The 18,070-nt window shown below is 43.8% G+C and overlaps 1 protein-coding gene across 3 annotated transcripts; it reads left to right on the top strand.

The window, feature by feature from the left end:
* The first annotated feature begins 3,383 nt into the window (after positions 1-3,383).
* PLIN2 (perilipin 2) lies at positions 3,384-17,994 on the top strand. 3 transcript variants are annotated; one of them, XM_015092734.3, is made up of 9 exons: positions 3,384-3,435; positions 4,384-4,437; positions 4,530-4,725; positions 6,665-6,747; positions 7,547-7,832; positions 8,782-8,963; positions 10,385-10,519; positions 11,763-12,053; positions 17,598-17,994. In XM_015092734.3, exons 2-9 carry the CDS (start codon positions 4,408-4,410, stop codon positions 17,736-17,738), a joined length of 1,344 nt encoding a protein of 447 aa, XP_014948220.2. In that variant the 5' UTR covers positions 3,384-3,435; positions 4,384-4,407; the 3' UTR covers positions 17,739-17,994.
* The last annotated feature ends 76 nt before the right edge of the window (positions 17,995-18,070 follow it).

Raw genomic sequence — 18,070 nt, 5'->3', positions numbered from 1 at the left:
TTTTCACTATTATTTTGTATCATTAATACACCCAGGTTGAGTTGCTGCTGTTGCTGCTGCTGTCACTTCAGTCGTGTCCGACTCTGTGCGACCCCATAGACGGCAGCCCAGCAGGCTCCCCCGTCCCTGGGATTTTCCAGGCAAGAACACTGGAGTGGGTTGCCATTTCCTTCTCTAATACATTAAAGTACAAACTCTAAGAAATGTGTCTCCTTCAGCAAAGTCTCTCGTACTTTCTAGTCTAGGGGGAAAAAAAAAAAAAAAGATTAGGTGGGACCTAATCCACCTAATTGCTGGTTTCCTCGAGCCCCTTCAGCCTCCCCTATGAGGAGGAAAATAAAGTAATTTTTTATTATTAAAAAATAAATATTTTATATTTAAAAATATAATTAAAAAGAGATGGAGGCATATGTAGGTGAAAGGGCAAAAGTTTTCTGTTGCAAAATAAGAGCTCAGACTAGTGAGAAGTTAAAAAACAAACTGAAAAAAACACCTCACCATCATCACACAGATTTCTGCTGTTTTTACATCAGGATGGGGATAGATTAACAAGAGGAACACTAAACGTCTGCTTAGCGCACCAACAAAAATGGAACAGCAAAAAGAAAAGAAAAAGGTAAGTTGAGTGCTTAAAGCAGTGAAAGAGGAGAGTGAAAAAGTTGGCTTAAAACTCAACATTCAGAAAACTAAGATCATGGCATCCGGTCCCATCACTTCATAGCAAATAGATGGGGAAACAGTGGGAACAGTGAGAGACTTTATTTTGGGGGGCCCAAAAATCACTGCAGATGGTGATTGCAGCCATGAAATTAAAAGATGCTTGCTCCTTGGAAGAAAAGTTATGACCAACCTAGACAGCATATTAAAAAGCAGAGACATTACTTTGCCAACAAAGGTCTGTCTAGTCAAAGTTATAGTTTTTCCAGTAGTCATGTATGGATGTGAGAGTTGGACTATAAAGAAAGCAGAGCACCAAAGAACTGATGCTTTTGAACTGTGGTGTTGGAGAAGACTCTTGAAAGCCCCTTGGACAGCAAGGCAGTCCATCCTAAAGGAGATCAGTCCTGAATATTCATTGGAAGGACTGATGCTGAAGCTGAAACTCCAATCCTTTGGCCACCTGATTCGAAGAACTGACTCATTTGAAGAGTCTGATGCTGGGAAAGATTGAAGGCAGGAGGAGAAGGGGACAACAGAGGATGAGATGGCTGGATGGCATCACTGACTCAATGGACATGAGTTTAAGTAAACTCCAGGAGTGATGATGGACAGAGAGGCCTGGTGTGCTGCAGTCCAGGGGTCACAAAGAGTCGGACAAGACTGAGTGACTGAACTAAACTGAACTGACTGAAGCATTGAAAATGTCAATGGGCGGCGTTGGGGAATGGGGGTGGTGGAGAAGAGGGACATAAAAATTTTGGACTTCCTAACAGTTATTTCATGGTAGTAGTGTATTTTGTTTTGAATGACCTAGTGTGTGTAGGAGGGGAAAGAAGACACAATATTTAGTTTTTCTTGCTGGGGGCCTCTAGATGTCTACAGTCCTGTATAAGGGATACATTTTTTCCATGGGTCGGTTTGGAACTTTAAATATGCACAGTATCTCTGTATCTGCAACCTCAGTTAAGTAATTAAGGTAAATGCCTTTGAGTGTTTCCCACAGTTCAAACTGTGCAGCTTGACAAATACAGCCTGCCTCCAGGCTCCTGCCTACTCACCAGCTGCCTCCTCTTGCTCTAGATTCCAGAAGCCGAGGTGGAGGACATGACCCCACCTCTCCCTTGCACCTCCCACCTCTCCTTTCTCCTTTATCTTCCCTGGGAAAGAGCTGGGAGGCTGAGGCCTCCGGCGATGTCAGCAGATAACCAGCCCACTCACTCCGGGAAAGGTCCAGAGAACCCCCTACCCGGCTTGGGGCAGTTGCACACTCACATCATGATTCAAGTCCTTCCTTTTTACACAAGGAAACACCAGGACTCAGACGCTGAAGATTTGTTTCTTAAAAAAAAAAAAAAAAAGGTAAAGTACTCCCCCAAACAAAAACAATAGCAAAAACAAAAAAAAAGAGCCCTTATCTCTCAACTTAAAAAAAAAAAGCCATTTCGGGGACTGACATTCATAGAGGGAGGGGGCTTGTGTGTACCTATGACCGATTCTGTGAGAGTTGGACTGTGAAGAAAGCTAAGCGCTGAAGAACTGATGGTTTTGAACTGTGGTGTTGCAGAAGACTCTTGAGAGTCCCTTGGACTGCAAGGAGATCCAACCAGTCCATTCTGAAGGAGATCAGCCCTGGGTGTTCTTTGGAAGGAATGATGCTAAAGCTGAAACTCCAGTACTTTGGCCACCTCATGCGAAGAATTAACTCATTGGAAAAGCCTCTGATGCTGGGAGGGATTGGGAGCAGGAGGAGAAGGGGACGACCGAGGATGGGATGGCTGGATGGCATCACGGACTTGATGGACGTGAGTCTGAGTGAACTCCGGGAGTTGGTGATGGACAGGGAGGCCTGGCGTGCTGCGATTCATGGGGTCGCAAAGAGTCGGACACGACTGAGCGACTGAACTGAACTGAACTGATGGCCGATTCATGTTGATGTAGGGCAGAAACCAGCCCAATATTGTAAAGCAATCATCCTTTAATTAAAAAACAAACAAAAAGCTATTTGCATAGTAAACTTAGGCAGCTATCAGACCGCAGTGATTTGGGTTTTAGTCTTGCTGGAAGAGTATATTCTCAAGGCCTTTTTGGAAATTCCAATTCAACTTTAGACAGATGTTGAAGAAACTGACTTTAAAGTAAAAAGAGCAACACAATAGCCCTCTCAACATGTCCGTCATCCTTTAGAATTTCACAACACTTTGGAAGTTATTTGTTTGCTATAAATAGCAGTCCAAACGCCATTGTTTCCATTTTTAAAGACAATTCTATTCCCAGAACTGGTGGAAATTAACAGGTTAGTTACAGTGAGTCCCTCGCGGCAACTCCTCTGCTGCCTTTTGGTGGCTGAGTCGTTCAGTAGTGTCCGACTCTTTGTGCCATAGACTGTAGCCCGCCAGGATCCTCTGTCCATGGGATTCTCCAGGCAAGAACACTGGAGTGGGTTGCCATTTCCTTCTCCAGGGCATCTTCCCGACCCAGGGATTGAACCCTCATCTTCTGAATTAGAGGCGGATTCTTTACCGCTGAGCCTCCGGGGCCCCACTTCCTTTTACGAAACTACAAAGCCAGCGTGGGCACCCGCCGCATTTTCGCACGGGGATCCCTAGCACTCTTGATCCAGGCAGGGCCGCCCCCTGCGCCCCGGCAGAGGGCCGGGGGTCACGTGGCACGGGGGCGGGCGGGGGCGGGGCGGGTATATATTCCGGCGCGCGGGTCGGTGAGCTGTGAACGCAGCACAGACTCGCCGGACCTCCGTCCTTGGGCATCTGCTGGCTGGTGGGTGCGCGCCCCTCTGCGGTCCCTGTGGCTCGGCCAACGCGGGCTTCGGGCCAGACGCTCGCCTCGCGGCGGTTTCGGGACCCGAGCTGGGGAGGGGCGGTGTCTGGGCCCTGCGTTTCCACCCTCCCTTTTGTTCCTTGATCGAGGCTTGCTTTTCTGCTCGCTTCCCTGGTGCGTTTGTAGCTTCTTGGTTGGGTTGGGGCTAGCAGTTTCCAATCGACCCCAGAGGACATTAGTTAAAAGGAAACGCCTGAGAAAATCGTCTTAAAGATGAATTTTGTGGGGTACGCGGACGGGCTATTGATAACTGGCGCCTGATTTCCGCCTTCGGCGTGGTTCTCATTTCTGGTTAAATTGGAACTCTCGGCCGCAGAATGGCTCCGAAGGGATTGGTTCTTGCCTTCCCAGCCCTGCTGCTTACCAGTGAGGCTGTTTTGTGTAGGTGTGGGCCGTTGGGGACACTAAAGTGACATTTAAAAACTCCCTGAAAAGTTTCTTGATCCTTGGAGCACCTCAATGTCCCTTGAACTTGTCTCGGTTCTTTGACAAGAAAAGTTTGACTCTCCGCACCCCCACCCCAAAGTGCTCCATCTTGATCGGCCTGACTGGCCAAGATACCTTCTCCTTGAAATATCTCCCTAGTTTTTACATGCATGTTACCTGGTTAGCATTTTTGTGGATAGATGTTTTTCTTCAAAAGGTGTCTCTAATGTCCCGGTGGGGAAGGCATTGAATTGAACACTTCAAGTTGGTATATTGTACCCGTGAGCTTTGAAGCCTTCTTTCAGGACTTGTTTGCTCAGGGGAGACCTCTGAGAGTCAGAGGGTGGGAGCAGTTCAGATTCCACTGACTGTATCTTGAATTTTGCTCACTTGAAACCCGGGGTTGGAGAATTAATCTGGGAATCTTGTCACAGTGTTCTGAAATAAGCCTCTCTTCTGCAGATTTCTTCTTCTCCAGCAAGAAAGATGGCATCTGTTGCAGATGAACCACAGCTGGTATGATTTATAAATAGACGGACGATTCTTAATTCCTTTCCCCACCAGCCATGTTTTGTAGACATTAACTCCTCCCTCCCTCTTGGTTACAGAGTGTGGTGACAAGGGTGGCCAACCTCCCCTTGGTGAGCTCCACGTATGATCTGGTGTCCTCGGCTTACATCAGTACAAAGGATCAGCATCCTTACTTGAAGTCTCTGTGTGAGATGGCAGAGAAGGGCATGAAGACCATCACTTCTGTGGCTGTGACCAGCGCACTGCCAATCATCCAAAAGTTAGAGCCACAAAGTGAGTGTTCATTTTGGCCTCAAAATTTAGTCCCATATAGTCACTGCGACTGAGCCCAAAGCTGGTTTGAATAATGAAGGCTAGCCTTACGCCCTGAGCTTTCATCAGTCAGGGAATCCTCAGCCTTTCCTGAGACACATACTCCCTTTTCTGAGAACTGCCAGGTGATGCTCATTGTTATAGAAGGCTTGCTTCAGAGCAACAGCAAATATGATATTAAAAAAGAAATTCCCCAGAGATGTTTCTGTGTTGGCAAGTGAGATCAAACGGGGAATCAGTGAGTAAACTGAAATAACTGACTTCTTTGGGACTGCACAGTATACATGAACTGCTTTAAAAATAAATCAGTGTACAAATTGCCCACTTAAAGTGTACCATTCAGTGGCTTTTAGTATATTCACAGTGTTGTTTAGGCATCACCATGATCAATTTTAGAACACTGTCATCTCTCCAGAAAGAAACCCCTATTTGGGGTGAGGAAGAAGTCCTGGAAATGAGAGTGGTAATGGTTGCACAATATTATGAATGAGCAATATTGTGAGTCCCAGTGAATTGTACACCTAAAAATAGTTTAAATGGTGAAGTTTGTTATGCATATTTTACCATGTTTTTTTAAAAAAAGAGAAACCTTATTCTCAGTCACTCCACCAACAGCCCCCCCTTTCCCCAACCTTAGGCAACTACTATTTTCTCTTTATAGATTTGCATATCCTAGACATGTAATATGAATGGAGTCATAAAACATGTGGTCTTTTGTGACTGGCTAGTTTTCACTTAGCATAATGTTTCCAAATTTCATCCAAATTGTAGCATCATCTCAGTATTTCATTTCTTTTGAATATGGAATAATTTAATATTCTGTTGTGTGGATATATCATTTTCATTCATCAGTTGATGTTTGGGTTGCTTCTAACTTTTGCCTATCATGAGCAATGAATGCTAATGCAAACACTTGTACACAGGTTTTTGTGTGGACATATGTTCTTTCATATATATACTTAGGAGTGGCATTTTCCGTTTCTCCACATTTATTATCTGCTTTGGAATAAGGGGTTAAATCATTCTCTCAAATTATTCCATCATGGACTTTTAGGATTATGGGGAGCCTTTTGGAAATCAGCTTTCCAACTCTGCTGCTCTGCAAATGTTGGGCGTCGGTGGGGGAGCTTGGACTAAACTCTGGGTCTCGTTAGGGAGATCCAGGGTGCTGTTAGCACACTGTTTCCTGGTGATAACCCCAAATATACTGCCACCTACTGAATTAAGTGTAGGCAGAGATTAGACTTGGAGATGGCGATGGCACCCCATTCCAGTACTCGTGCCTGGAAAATCCCATGGATGGAGGGCCTGGTGGACTGCAGTCTATGGGGTCTTGAAGAGTTGGACACGACTGAGCAACTTCACTTTCACTTTCATGCATTGGATAGGAAATGGCAACCCACTCCAGTGTTCTTGCCTGGAGAATCCCAGGGACGGGGGAGCCTGGTGGGCTGCTGTCTGGGGTCACACAGAGTTGGACACGACTGAAGCGGCTTAGCAGCAGCAGCAGAGATTAGACTAGCATGGAAATGCTAATTTTGAGGGTTTTCAGATGCCTCATTCCCTGAATGAGGATTTGGGTGAAGCCTGGCTTCTTTTAACCTTAGGGGACAACTGATAAGGAAGAGGCTTCCTGGCCACCTTTCTTGTTGGCTTGTCACTCCCTCAGCTTGCTGCTCCCCTACCCCCACCACACACACACATCCTTATTTCCCTGTCAGTAGAAGGAAGCTGCTGGAAACCTGGCAAGGATCTCCTTTCTGAACTGGAGAAACCAGACAAAGTATTGTGTGGTAAATTAAATATTTTTTGCTGTTTTTCCATAGTAAGAATAAAGGTTCAAGTTATGTGTTCACTCTTACCAGACTATTAACATTTTCACCATTTGTGATTCTTCTAGTTGCTGTTGCCAATACCTATGCCTGTAAGGGGCTAGACAGGATTGAGGAGAAGCTGCCTATTCTGAATCAGCCAACAAATCAGGTGAGCTTGGGACAAGAGTGCTGAGGCTTGCCACCTCACATTTTTTAAGTTTTATCTGTTTAATACAGACTGTTGCAGGCCACAAACAGGCAGTACTTATTTGTTCCAGCCTTGAATATATTTTTGAAAGAGTAATGACCACTCTCTTACTTCCTGAACTGTTATAAGGTTGTCTTAAGGAGCAGAGATGAGGTATCCACCTTTGGGCCAGACTTTAGTCTGATCTCTGTTAAATTTGTGGCTTCATCTCTGCAGGTGAAATTGCTTCCTTAAATCGCTGAGTCTTTTGTGGTATTGGATAAATGCAGAGGTGGTGAATAGAACCTTTTCTTACTTGGTATCTGAGAGCACAGCCAGTAGAATGGGGAACTGGTACATCTGCCTGTGTGTCAGCCTGGGGCAGTGTGCATGGTACCTGTGTCTCTGCTTACAGGCATGTATGAGGGGCTCAGTAGAAGCATGTCAATGGAAAATGCCATTTTTCTCTAGAGTCCCACTTGTGCCTCACTACAGGTTCATCTAGTTTAAAACAAAGGAAAAAACCTCGACAAGTTTTTATCCATTTCCCTCTTTTGGTCTTCTGACAACCTTTGAGTGGTGGCAGGTTGGGCATTTATACCTGTTCAGAAAATTGAGGCTCATCAACTCTCAGTTACTTGTCCAAGACCCACAACTAGAAAGTAAAAGGGCCAGACTCATCCTTTAACTCTTCAACTGTGCTGCCTTAGTTAAGACCTTTCTATAGGTATCTATGCCCATGTTTCTCACCAGCCAGATGGCCTGCTTTTTTTCCCCATAGGTTGTGGCCAATGCCAAAGGGGCTATGACTGGGGCAAAAGATGCTGTGACGACGACTGTGACGGGGGCCAAGGATTCTGTGACCAGCACAATCACTGGGGTGGTGGACAGGACCAAGGGAGCTGTGACTGGGAGTGTGGAGAAGACCAAGTCCGTGGTCAGTGGCAGCATTAACACCGTCCTAGGAAGTCGGATGATGCAGCTGATGAGCAGTGGAGTAGAAAATGCACTCACCAAATCGGAGCTGCTGGTCGACCAGTACCTCCCTCTTACTAAGGATGAACTAGGTAATTGGATTCTTGCCTTGAAATAATGTTTTGTATCTTTCCTTTTTTGCCATGCCATGCAGCTTATGCGATTTCAGTTCCCTGACCAAGAATTGAACCTGGGCCACGGCAGTGAAAGTCCAGAACCCTAATTACTAGGCCACCAAGGAACTTCTTCCAGTGAATCTTAGAGCAGTTTTTCTAAACAGCTTCATTGAGATATACTTTTTTATGCCAAAAAATTCACCTGTTTTCCTTCTACATTTTTGGTTGCATGAGCCTCACCACGATCCAGTTGTAGAATATTTTTATCACCCCAAAGATAAAAGTTCTGTCATCCCCAAAGCGTAAAGCTCATGATCTTTCATGCCTGTTGACAGTCAGTCTCCATTCCCCCATCCCACCCCCACTGTCCGCATGTGTGGATTCTCAGTTGCTCAGTTGTGTCCAGTGCTTTGTGACCCCATGGGCTGTAGCCCATTAGGTTCCTCTGTCAATGGGATTTTCCAGGCAAGAATACTGGAGTGGGTTGCCCTTCCCTTCTCCAGGGAATCTTCCCAACCCAGGGATCAAACCCAGGTCTTCTGCATTGCAGGCGGATTCTTTTGTACATAGTAACTTTAGAAACTTCCAGAGAAATTAACCTAAAGAAATACTTTCTGCAAATGGATTGCCCTTTGTGGGCTACTGTCTGGGATTATTAAATATTTAGTGCTTACTGTGTGCCAGGGAAGACACTCTGGTGGGAAGAGACCTGTGTCGATGACATGTCACAGTGGCGTGTTTTGGGTTGCCAAGCCCAACAGCAGATAGGCGCCATCTTGGGCAAAGGGGTGCATAATTACCAGATGGGTGGGTGGAATCAACGAAGACAAGATCCAAGTTAAGAGTTTAGGCCTTGTCACTTAGAGCACTTAGAGCTGTGATCCCTAAGGCTTCCATTTTTTTCCCACCTTCTTTAAAACTTCAGAAAAAGAAGCCAAAAAAGTGGAAGGATTTGATATGGTTCAGAAGCCAAGTTACTATGTTAGACTGGGATCTCTGTCCACCAAGCTGCGCTCACGGGCCTACCAGCAGGCCCTCTGCAGGATTGAAGAAGCTAAGCAAAGAGGCCAGGAGACCATTTCTCAGCTCCATTCCAACTTCAACCTGGTGAGTACAACTTCATTTAAAGGTAGCTGAAGTGAGTTCATTTATCTCTGGGATTAGGATAAACGAAATCATAAAATCCAAGAATTTTAATCTTACCTTATGAACAAGCCAGTAGAAAAATGGGCCAGAGTATATAGAAAACTCACAGAAAAGGAAGTATATAATTAGCTGAATACATGAAGCGGTGTTAATCTTACTCTGAGTGGTCAGATTACTGATTTCCTTTCCTGTCTGGTGGCATTTGCAAAGCTAGATTCTGTGGGCGATGGTGTAGAGGAGAGGTATACTTGTGTTTTTGCACTTCTGGAGGATTCAAGGGAAAGAGGAAAGTTAAAGAGACACACCTGTGCCTGGAGCAGCTTTTCTTCCAGAAATGTATATTCATTCAGAGTTGCAAAAGAGTGTAAACAGTGCACATCAACTAATAGACTGATTACATTGACGCATCACAAAAGACTACTGAGTAGCCTTGAAGGATTGCCAAGTTATAGAACAGCATGCATCGTTCAGCCGTTAGAAACCAGTTTACTCTTGGAAGGGGAAGCAGGTGGCTGGCAGCAGGGAAGAGGAAGTTTAAGTTCCTTTCTCTTTCATTAGGTTATATACATGTTAATTTCAGTTGCCTTCAGTTGCCATACCTGTGTTAAACCAGAGGGAAATTGGAGATAGTGGTTTAGTAAATAAGAGGCGGTAAAGTCCTATGGCTGCTTGGCTGACTTATACATACTGATAATGAGTAACGATGCTCTTGGGCTTCTCTGGTGGCTCAGATAGGAAAGAATCTGTTTGCAATGCAGGAGACTCAGGTTCAATCTCTGGGTTGGGAATATCCCCTGGAGTAGGGAATGGCACGGAGAAGGCAATGGCACCCCACTCCAGTACTCTTGCCTGGAAAATCCCATGGACAGAGGAGTCTGGTGGGCTGCTGTCCATGGGGTTGCTAAGAGTCGGACACGACTGAGCGACTTCACTTTCACTTTTCACTTTCATGCACTGGAGAAGGAAATGGCAACCCACTTCAGTGTTCTTGCCTGGAGAATCCCAGGGACGGGGGAGCCTGGTGGGCTCCTGTCTATGGGGTCGCACAGAATCGGACATGACTGAAGCGACTTAGCAGCAGCAGCAGTAGGGAATGTCAGCCTACTCTAGTTTTCTTGCCTAGAGAATCCCATGGACAGAGGAACCTAGCAGGCTACAGTCCACCGGGTCACAAATAATCCGACATGTAATCCGACACGATTGAGCAACTAACACAGGGCAGAACAGAACAGTGCTATCTCTGATATGCCATCAGAGATACCTCCTTAAATACCAAGAATTTCTGTAAGAATTGATGATGGCTGCTTTACATCATAGATCTGAGAACAGGCTAATATGAATATCTATTAATAGTTGGTTCTTTGTCTTCTAACATGTTCCAGATTGAACTTGCCAGGAAGAATGTGCATAATGCCAACCAGAAGATTCACGATGCTCAGGATAAGCTCTATCTGTCCTGGCTGGAGTGGAAGAGAAGCATCAGCTACGATGATACAGATGAATCCCACTGTGCTGAGGTGAGACAACTGGGACAGAGTCATCCACTACAGACTGTGTAGAAATTCTTACCAGGCATCTCAGTGTTCTTATTATTCCTCTTAGAATATTCTTCTCTAGCAAAAGTTGAACAATACAGGATACATAAGTTGCTTGTTATATGATAGAAGCAAAAATGGGCAGTGACTTTAACAACTTACAGATAGGTATATTGCCCCAGTCAGGACACAGCTACCTGAGAAACAGGCATTTCCCTCATAAAAGGTACAAGCTAAGTGAATACAGGTATCTTTACTGCCATAGTGGGTTTTTTTTTGATAGTATAAATAGAGTTGCTATGAGAATGCTTTGTAGGAAGGGTACTAACTCAACCTTGGAGTGAGGATGGGTGAGTCAGATGGTTTGCTGGAAGAGATGAGTGGTCAGTTGAGACCTAAGGAGTGAATAAACTAGGTGAAAGGGCATTAAAGGGGTGAATGTTCCAGACAGAAGAAATATCATATTGTAGTCCTAGAAAGTGGTTCTTTATCTTCCCAAAGCTAATATACACTTGGCCTTGAAAGTAACATTAATCATTTGTTTATATCATATCTCACTTGAAAAAAGAACATTCCGGTTGCCCTATTGATGTAGAGGGTATTTTCCTTCTGTCCGGTCTCCCCTGTTCCTTCTGCTTAAGACCATGAACTTCGAAGACTCAGCAGTAGTTCAAATCCCAACTCAGCCATTTTCCATCTGTTTTCTGGGGCATAGCTTATGTTCTGCCTGTGCTGCACCTAGTCACTCAGTCGTGTCCAACTCTGCGACCCCACGGACTGTAGCCCACCAGGCTCCTCTGTCCATGGGGATTCTCCAGGCAAGAGTACTGAAGTTGCCATGCCCTCCTCCAGTTTCCAACCCAGGGATCGAACCCAGGACTCCCGCATTGCCGGCGTATTCTTTACCATCTGAATCACAAGGGAAGCCCAAGAATACTGGAGTGGGTAGCCTATCCCTTTTCCAGGGGATCTTCCCCACCCAGGAATTGAACCAGAATCTCCTGCATTGCAGGCAGATTCTTTACCAGCTGAGCTACCTGGGAAGCTGTATGTTCTGCCTATGAAATGAGAAATAATACTGCCACGCTCAGGGATGTTGTGAGAATTTTAAAAAGTTAAAGAATCCACATGTGTGGTGTACGTATCCCAGCTGAATGTACGTGAACTAAGTCACACATACCACTGTTGAATCCACAGCTCATTCTTAAACTTCTCTTACTTGCAGCACATTGAATCACGTACTCTTGCTATTGCCCGGAACCTGACTCAGCAGCTCCAGACCACGTGCCACACCCTCCTGTCCAACATCCAGGGGTTACCGCAGAACATTCAAGATCAGGCCAACCACTTGGGGGTGATGGCTGGTGACATCTACTCTGTGTTTCGCAATGCTGCCTCCTTTAAAGAAGTGCCTGATGGCCTCCTCGCTTCCAGCAAGGGGCAGCTGCAGAAAATGAAGGAGTCTTTAGATGATGTGATGGATTATCTTGTTAACAACACACCCCTCAACTGGCTGGTAGGTCCCTTTTATCCGCAGGTGACCGAGTCTGAGAGTGCTCAGGCCCCAGGTACAGCCAGGAGGCCTGGCAGGCGGAGTAGAAAACACCCTAAACCTGTCCCTGTCAGCAATGCACAGGGCAGCCAGCCAGATGACAGCTCCTCTTGAGCTGACACACCTGCTAGACAGCTCTGAAGTAGGCAGGCAGCTAATGAGGCAAAAAGGTCTCCACTTCAGTCATTTCCAACTGGCATAAGAGCTATAAAGTTTCTGCATTAGTGCATAAGTTCTGTTACTTGAAAGAAAGTGAAAGTGAAGTCGCTCAGTCGTGTCTGACTCTTTGCGACCCCATGGACTGTGGCCTACCAGGCTCCTCCTTCCATGGGATTCTCCAGGCAAGGGTACTGGAGTGGGTTGCCATTTCCTTCTCCAGGGGATCTTCCTGACCCAGGGATCGAACCCTGGTCTCCTGCATTCCAGGCAGACTCTTCAACCTCTGAGCCACCATGGAAGTCTGTTACTTACTTGGCTGAAAAGAAAAGAATAATAGAGTGGTCAGAGCCTGTCTAGAAGTCGCACATGTTTCAGGGCGTTTATGGCCTCATTCTTTTGCTACTTACTGTTGCTGTCTGTACTGAATAAAAACACCTTCCTGTAGGCTGCTGTATGAAGTGGGGTCTGCTCTGAGCAGGCCTCAGCTCTGGTTTGTCTCACAATGCATGCTTGTGTACCCTGGGTTTTCTATTTTTTCATAAAGAAGTGCCTCCTTTGAATTCAATAAAATTCACTGCAGAATAGATCGGTTTTATGCTATGTGTTACATGTGCTTTTTGTGTGGCATTCTTGGAACTGCTTCGCCTCCTTGACAGGGTTTTTAATACATATGAATTCAAATGGCCTGGGGGCAGGGGGCAGTTGGTATAAACATTGGAAGACTAATGTTAAAAATGGAATGTTTGATAACAAAAGCTAATGTTCCTTTAAGAATGGTATTAGGTGGTGGTGGTTCCTTTCATTTGGCTGTTTACTGGACCCCTGAAAGCGTGTTTTTAAACCAGTAGAAGGAGGTACATAAGTACCTGACTGCTTTGCTGAAAAGAAATCAGCTGAGAGGAAGCACATGAGTGACTGTTTGCATCAGTCTCATGTAAAAGTAGCGGCATTTCTTGCTAAGGGGCCATCTCACATGTGAGGAATGAGATTGTTCAGTGTCCAGTCCCAGCTGGACTTAATGTACCATGTTGTCACTTTGGTAGAAAGGCACTAACCTCAGTGGTGGGTGAGGTACCTTTAGAAGACCACATGAAGATAATTAGAAAAAGGAAGACTTCGAACCCCCTGTAGAAAGGAGTTCCTACTACCTGCTGCCTAGGGTGTTCAGGCTTCTAATCCCCTTAGTGTGGGTTGATTATGAAGGAAATACAGATCTCCTCATAACAAAGCTGCAGTATGCCAAACCTTTTCAAAAAAAGCCGATCTTAGAATTTGTGAAATAGAGCTAAATACTGAAGGCCTGACCTGCCCTTCAGCAGAACCGAAGTCTAAGTCAAAACTTGTCTCCTTTTTCTGCCCTGCTTTGCCCTGTCTCCCCATGAAAACAAGGAAGCAGCATATAGCTTTGCGTGCACTTATGTGAATGAGCTCTCAAACCTTACTAAGTTAGAGAACTAATTTTCCCCTCGAGGTAGCTCTGGGAGTCAGTAGACATGTGAGCTCAGTTGGAGGGGCTCCCTGAGATACTTGAAGTGGAGCTTCTGGTTTCTGGAAAAGTGGACTGGCATGATTGATGGGCTTCCAGGTTGGAGCCAATCCATGCCCTCGCCTGCCTGTCCCTAGTGAGTGGCTTTTCTAGAGAATCTACCTCTTAAATTTTTTTTTCTTTTTTAGTCCAAATTGGACAGGACCCTGCTATCGTTTGCCTCAGAACTCCAAGGGTGGTATTTTATGGCTGATTGTGATTGGTCGGAAAGTTCATATATTGGAAAGTTCATATACTACAGCTATACATAGGCTTCCTTATACGGAAGGTAAAGTTTCTGGTTCCTCTTCGTAAGAGTAATAGTACCTACTGAATTGCCTGTGAAAAGGAGACAGATCTCAAAGCTGTTCTGAGTGAGCAAGACAGACTATAAAGCAGACTTCTCTTAGCTTCTGGAAGAACACCACCGACTTTGCTTTTCCCATGAGCACACTGACATGGTTTTGTCTGACTTTGTGTCTCAAGTTTGTGCCTACATGCATGTCATTTTGTTGTCTACATGTCTCAAAATGCATGGTGTCCTTGCTTTATTATTGGATAAACTAGCAGTTTTAGTTTAACAGACCTTTCCCCAAGGAGGACAGTTATTTTGAGGGGAAAAAAACTGACTAAGCCTAGATGGTATAGAAAAGCCCAAATGAACATTTTGGCCAACCCAGTATCTTCTCCCATTCAACAGGTTGCTTTTTAATTTTGTTGAGTTTCCTTCACTATGCAAAAGCTTCTTAGTTTGATTTGGTCCCCATTTGTTTACTTTTGCTTTTGTTGTCATTGCCTAAAGAGACAGATCAAAGAAAGTAAGTAATACTAAGACTGATGTCAAGGAAACATAGGCATGTGTGTTAGTCACTCAGTCGTGTCTGACTCCTTGCGACCCACGGAGGCTCCTCCATCGTGGAATTCTCCAGACAAGAATACTAGAGTGGGTTGCCATTTCCTTCTTCAGGGGACCTTCCCTACCCAGGGATCAAACCTGGGTCTCCTGCATTGCAGGCAGACTCTTTACATCTGAGCCACAATTATTTTCTCTTTCAAAATCAGTCTGTTTTCCTGACTCTGTGTCATGTTTATGAGCACTGCTTGTACATACACGATTACCAGCAAGTAAAATTCCCCCAGATGCTGTTTTTATTTCTGTAGTAGCCCCACCTGCAGTGCCACCTTCTGGAAAATTATCTTAGTAAATACCAAGGAGGTTTGTGAATGAGTGCTGCCCTCTTATGGTTGTACGGTGAAAAACCTGCAAAAATGATGTCACTCCCTGGAACCCTGGCACGGTCACTTGGTTTTCTTGAATGTCTTTGCAGGGAGGGACTGTTATTATCTCATTTGTTTCATAATAAGCATATTATTCTGAGTTTGGTCCCAGAATGCCTGATGGGCAAGAGTCTCCTTATACTCCTTCCAAACGATAGTTTTTTATGTCAGTGAAAAGGAATTTATTTTATAAATCTGCAAAGTGATTTCTCTTGTGCCACATTTCTGAAAACCTTATGAAGATGGCCAAGCACAACCACTACATTCTTTCTTTTTTTAATTAAAAAAATTTTTGGCTGCTCCATATGCCATGTGGCATCTTAGTTCCCTGACTAGGAATCAAACCTGAGCCCCCTGCATTGGAAGCACAGTGTCTTAGCCACTGGACCACCAGGGCAGTCCCAACCACCACATTTTAAATTAAACTCATCAAATAAACTTGATAGACTATGGCTACCTTTTTACTCCCCCACCCTTTTCTTTCCCAAGCCCACCAAAGTTTTTGGTGATAGTCAAAAATAATGAAAATTAGATACTCTGACTTCATTCTGGATACATGGAAGGTGAATTATTCATATGGTTCTCCCAAACATCTCACGGACTAGAGCCCCCGTTTTCGGTAGTGGTGGAGGTTTTTTCCCTAACCCACAAGTGTGGAACCTCCAGTCTTCTGCAAAGAACTCTTACCTTAGGCCAGTAGTTGCTGATCTGTAGGTGACTTTGGAGGTTTATGTGTGTGACAGGGTGGTATTTAAGAAACTAAAGAGAATTAAAGCTACTATTTATTGAGTACCTTTTACAAGCTAGGCCCATACAATCTTTACTCCTCACTTGGCACACAATCAATTAGGAATTTTCCTCACTTGACAGGTGAGAAAACTGAGACTGAAAAGAGACAAGTGGCAGAGCAGGGATTTAGTCCAATGTGTTACTGATGTCAAAGTGCTTGTGTTTTCTGTTCTAGCAATCTAGCCTCTGATAGGAGAAAACTCCTGCTTGCTTAGGACTCAAAAAAATCCCTCTCTATTTTCTTGTGTTGTAGCTTCCTGTTCTAGTCTACATTTATTAAAACTACTGGTAGTGGATATTAAAATATACATTTACTAGAAATAGATTGGAAGAGAGAGCTGAGCAAGGTACATCTTTTAACTTAAAAAGAATAAAATTGCAATTGTTGACTTGCCTGGCTGATGCCCTGCATCAATTTATCAGTATTGTCATCAGTGTATCAGTGTTGTTGGCTTTTGTGGGTGTCAGGTTGGGTATAATCTTTGCGAAGTGAAAATTCATGAAGATCTGGAGTGTAGTTTGATCTTCCCAAACAGCCTCAGGAATAAATAGTGGAAGTCTTTTTACCTCAGTCTTGGACTGTCCTCTGAGCACCTGGGTTTTTAGGGAAAAGTGCAGTAAGGGCCACAGACAGCCAGGTAAGAGACCCAATAAAAAGAAAGATTCTCTCTTCATGTATTTTTAAAAACTATTTAAAAAAATATTGTGGCAAAATATACATAACATAGGGCTTCCCAGGTGGTGCTAGTGGTAAAGAACCTGCCCGCCAATGCATAAGATATAAAAGACTTGAGTTCAATTGCTGGGTCAGGAAGATCCCCTGGAAGAGGGCACGACAACCCACTCCAGTATTCTTGCCTACAGAATTCCATGGACAGAGGACCCTGGTGGGCTAAAGAGTCTATTGGGTTGCACAGAGTCAGACACAGCTGAAGTGACTTAGCACTCATGCATACATACCGTCAAGTTTACCATCTTAGCTATTCTTAAGTGTACAGTTCATTGGTATTGAGTACATTTGCAGTGTTCTGCAGCATCACCACTACCCATTTCCAGAACTATATCATTATCCCAAGCATAAAGGTTGAACCTATTAAGCGCTAACTCCTCATTCTCCCTTCCATCTGTTTTTTGATGGGTTTTTGTTGTTAGTTATTTTGTCTCCGTTAGATAATCAGCTAGATATTTTTTCCTCTACTGTCAAGATTTAGCCTTTAGTAACTTATTATACCTTTTCTGTTTCTAGTCATCTGTTAGTTAAGAAATACTACTTTGCTTATCATAATTGTATGTAAAGTAAGAGTTAATTGAACTCCTTATCCCTAAAAGCCTTCTCTATGCAGACAAGAGCTAGGGCTTTGTGATGGCTGTTTCAACTATTCAGAACCTTTTGCTTCTTCAGTTCCTAGACATTTTCCAAACTGTTTATAGTATTGGAAATCAGAACATGGAAAAGTGGAGTATTATTGTTTTTAGGAGAATAATAGATGAATAACCAGAAATGCTTCATAGCTTGTAATTTCAAAAGCTTTCATTTCATATGTTCTACCACTAGTTGGTTTCCTTGTAAAGAGATGTTTCTTATTTATAATATGAATGAATTGTGGGGATAAGACTAAACATCTTCAAGAAAGCATAGTTTTCGAGAAAGTAAAGTTCATGTATTAATTTGTGTTTCTAAGAGCTCACCTGGAATTGACCACTCATTTCTTTAGTGTTTGGTTTAATATCCAAGATTTTTTCGTTTTTTTTTACAGGCACTTGATTTCAGTATCACAGACTTTACATCTGAGACTGATGAAATTCCAGATATTATAGCTTTGGAAGAGGAGGATGGACCAAATCATTCTCATGCTAATGGCCCTGAGGCTTCTCAGGGCAAAATGTTGAATAACTAACAAGAAAAATCTCCATTTGCTGAATACACAGTTTGTGTCACATTAAACTTCATATTTGCTTGTGTTCATTCCTGTGGCTTTAGGGATTAATTGTTAGAGGTTAATCTCTTTTTTTGACTACTTGGTCTTAATTGTAATGAAACCCTGATTGACCCAATCTTTTGTAACAGATTCTAGTTCTGCATTATATATTATTTTATATAATTCTTCAAAGTTTAATAATCAAAATGCCTATAATAAAAAATGGGCTCTTGAATCAGTGTTTTTTGTTTTTTGTTTTTTTCCAAACTGATATATTGGACTGTTTTCTTTTCCTCTTCGAATTCATTACT

Source organism: Ovis aries, chromosome 2 (assembly GCF_016772045.2).
Source record: "Ovis aries strain OAR_USU_Benz2616 breed Rambouillet chromosome 2, ARS-UI_Ramb_v3.0, whole genome shotgun sequence".
NCBI lineage: Eukaryota > Metazoa > Chordata > Mammalia > Artiodactyla > Bovidae > Ovis > Ovis aries.
This window is presented reverse-complemented; position numbering and strand designations above follow the sequence as displayed.

Bases quoted from the DNA above. Each gene is read 5' to 3' on its own strand.
- PLIN2 (XM_015092733.3), top strand. From the start codon at position 4,408: ATGGCATCTGTTGCAGATGAACCACAGCTG. The intron at 4,438-4,529 runs GTATGATTTATA...TCTTGGTTACAG, and splicing joins TTGCAGATGAACCACAGCTG to AGTGTGGTGACAAGGGTGGC. The intron at 7,833-8,781 runs GTAATTGGATTC...TTAAAACTTCAG, and splicing joins TCTTACTAAGGATGAACTAG to AAAAAGAAGCCAAAAAAGTG.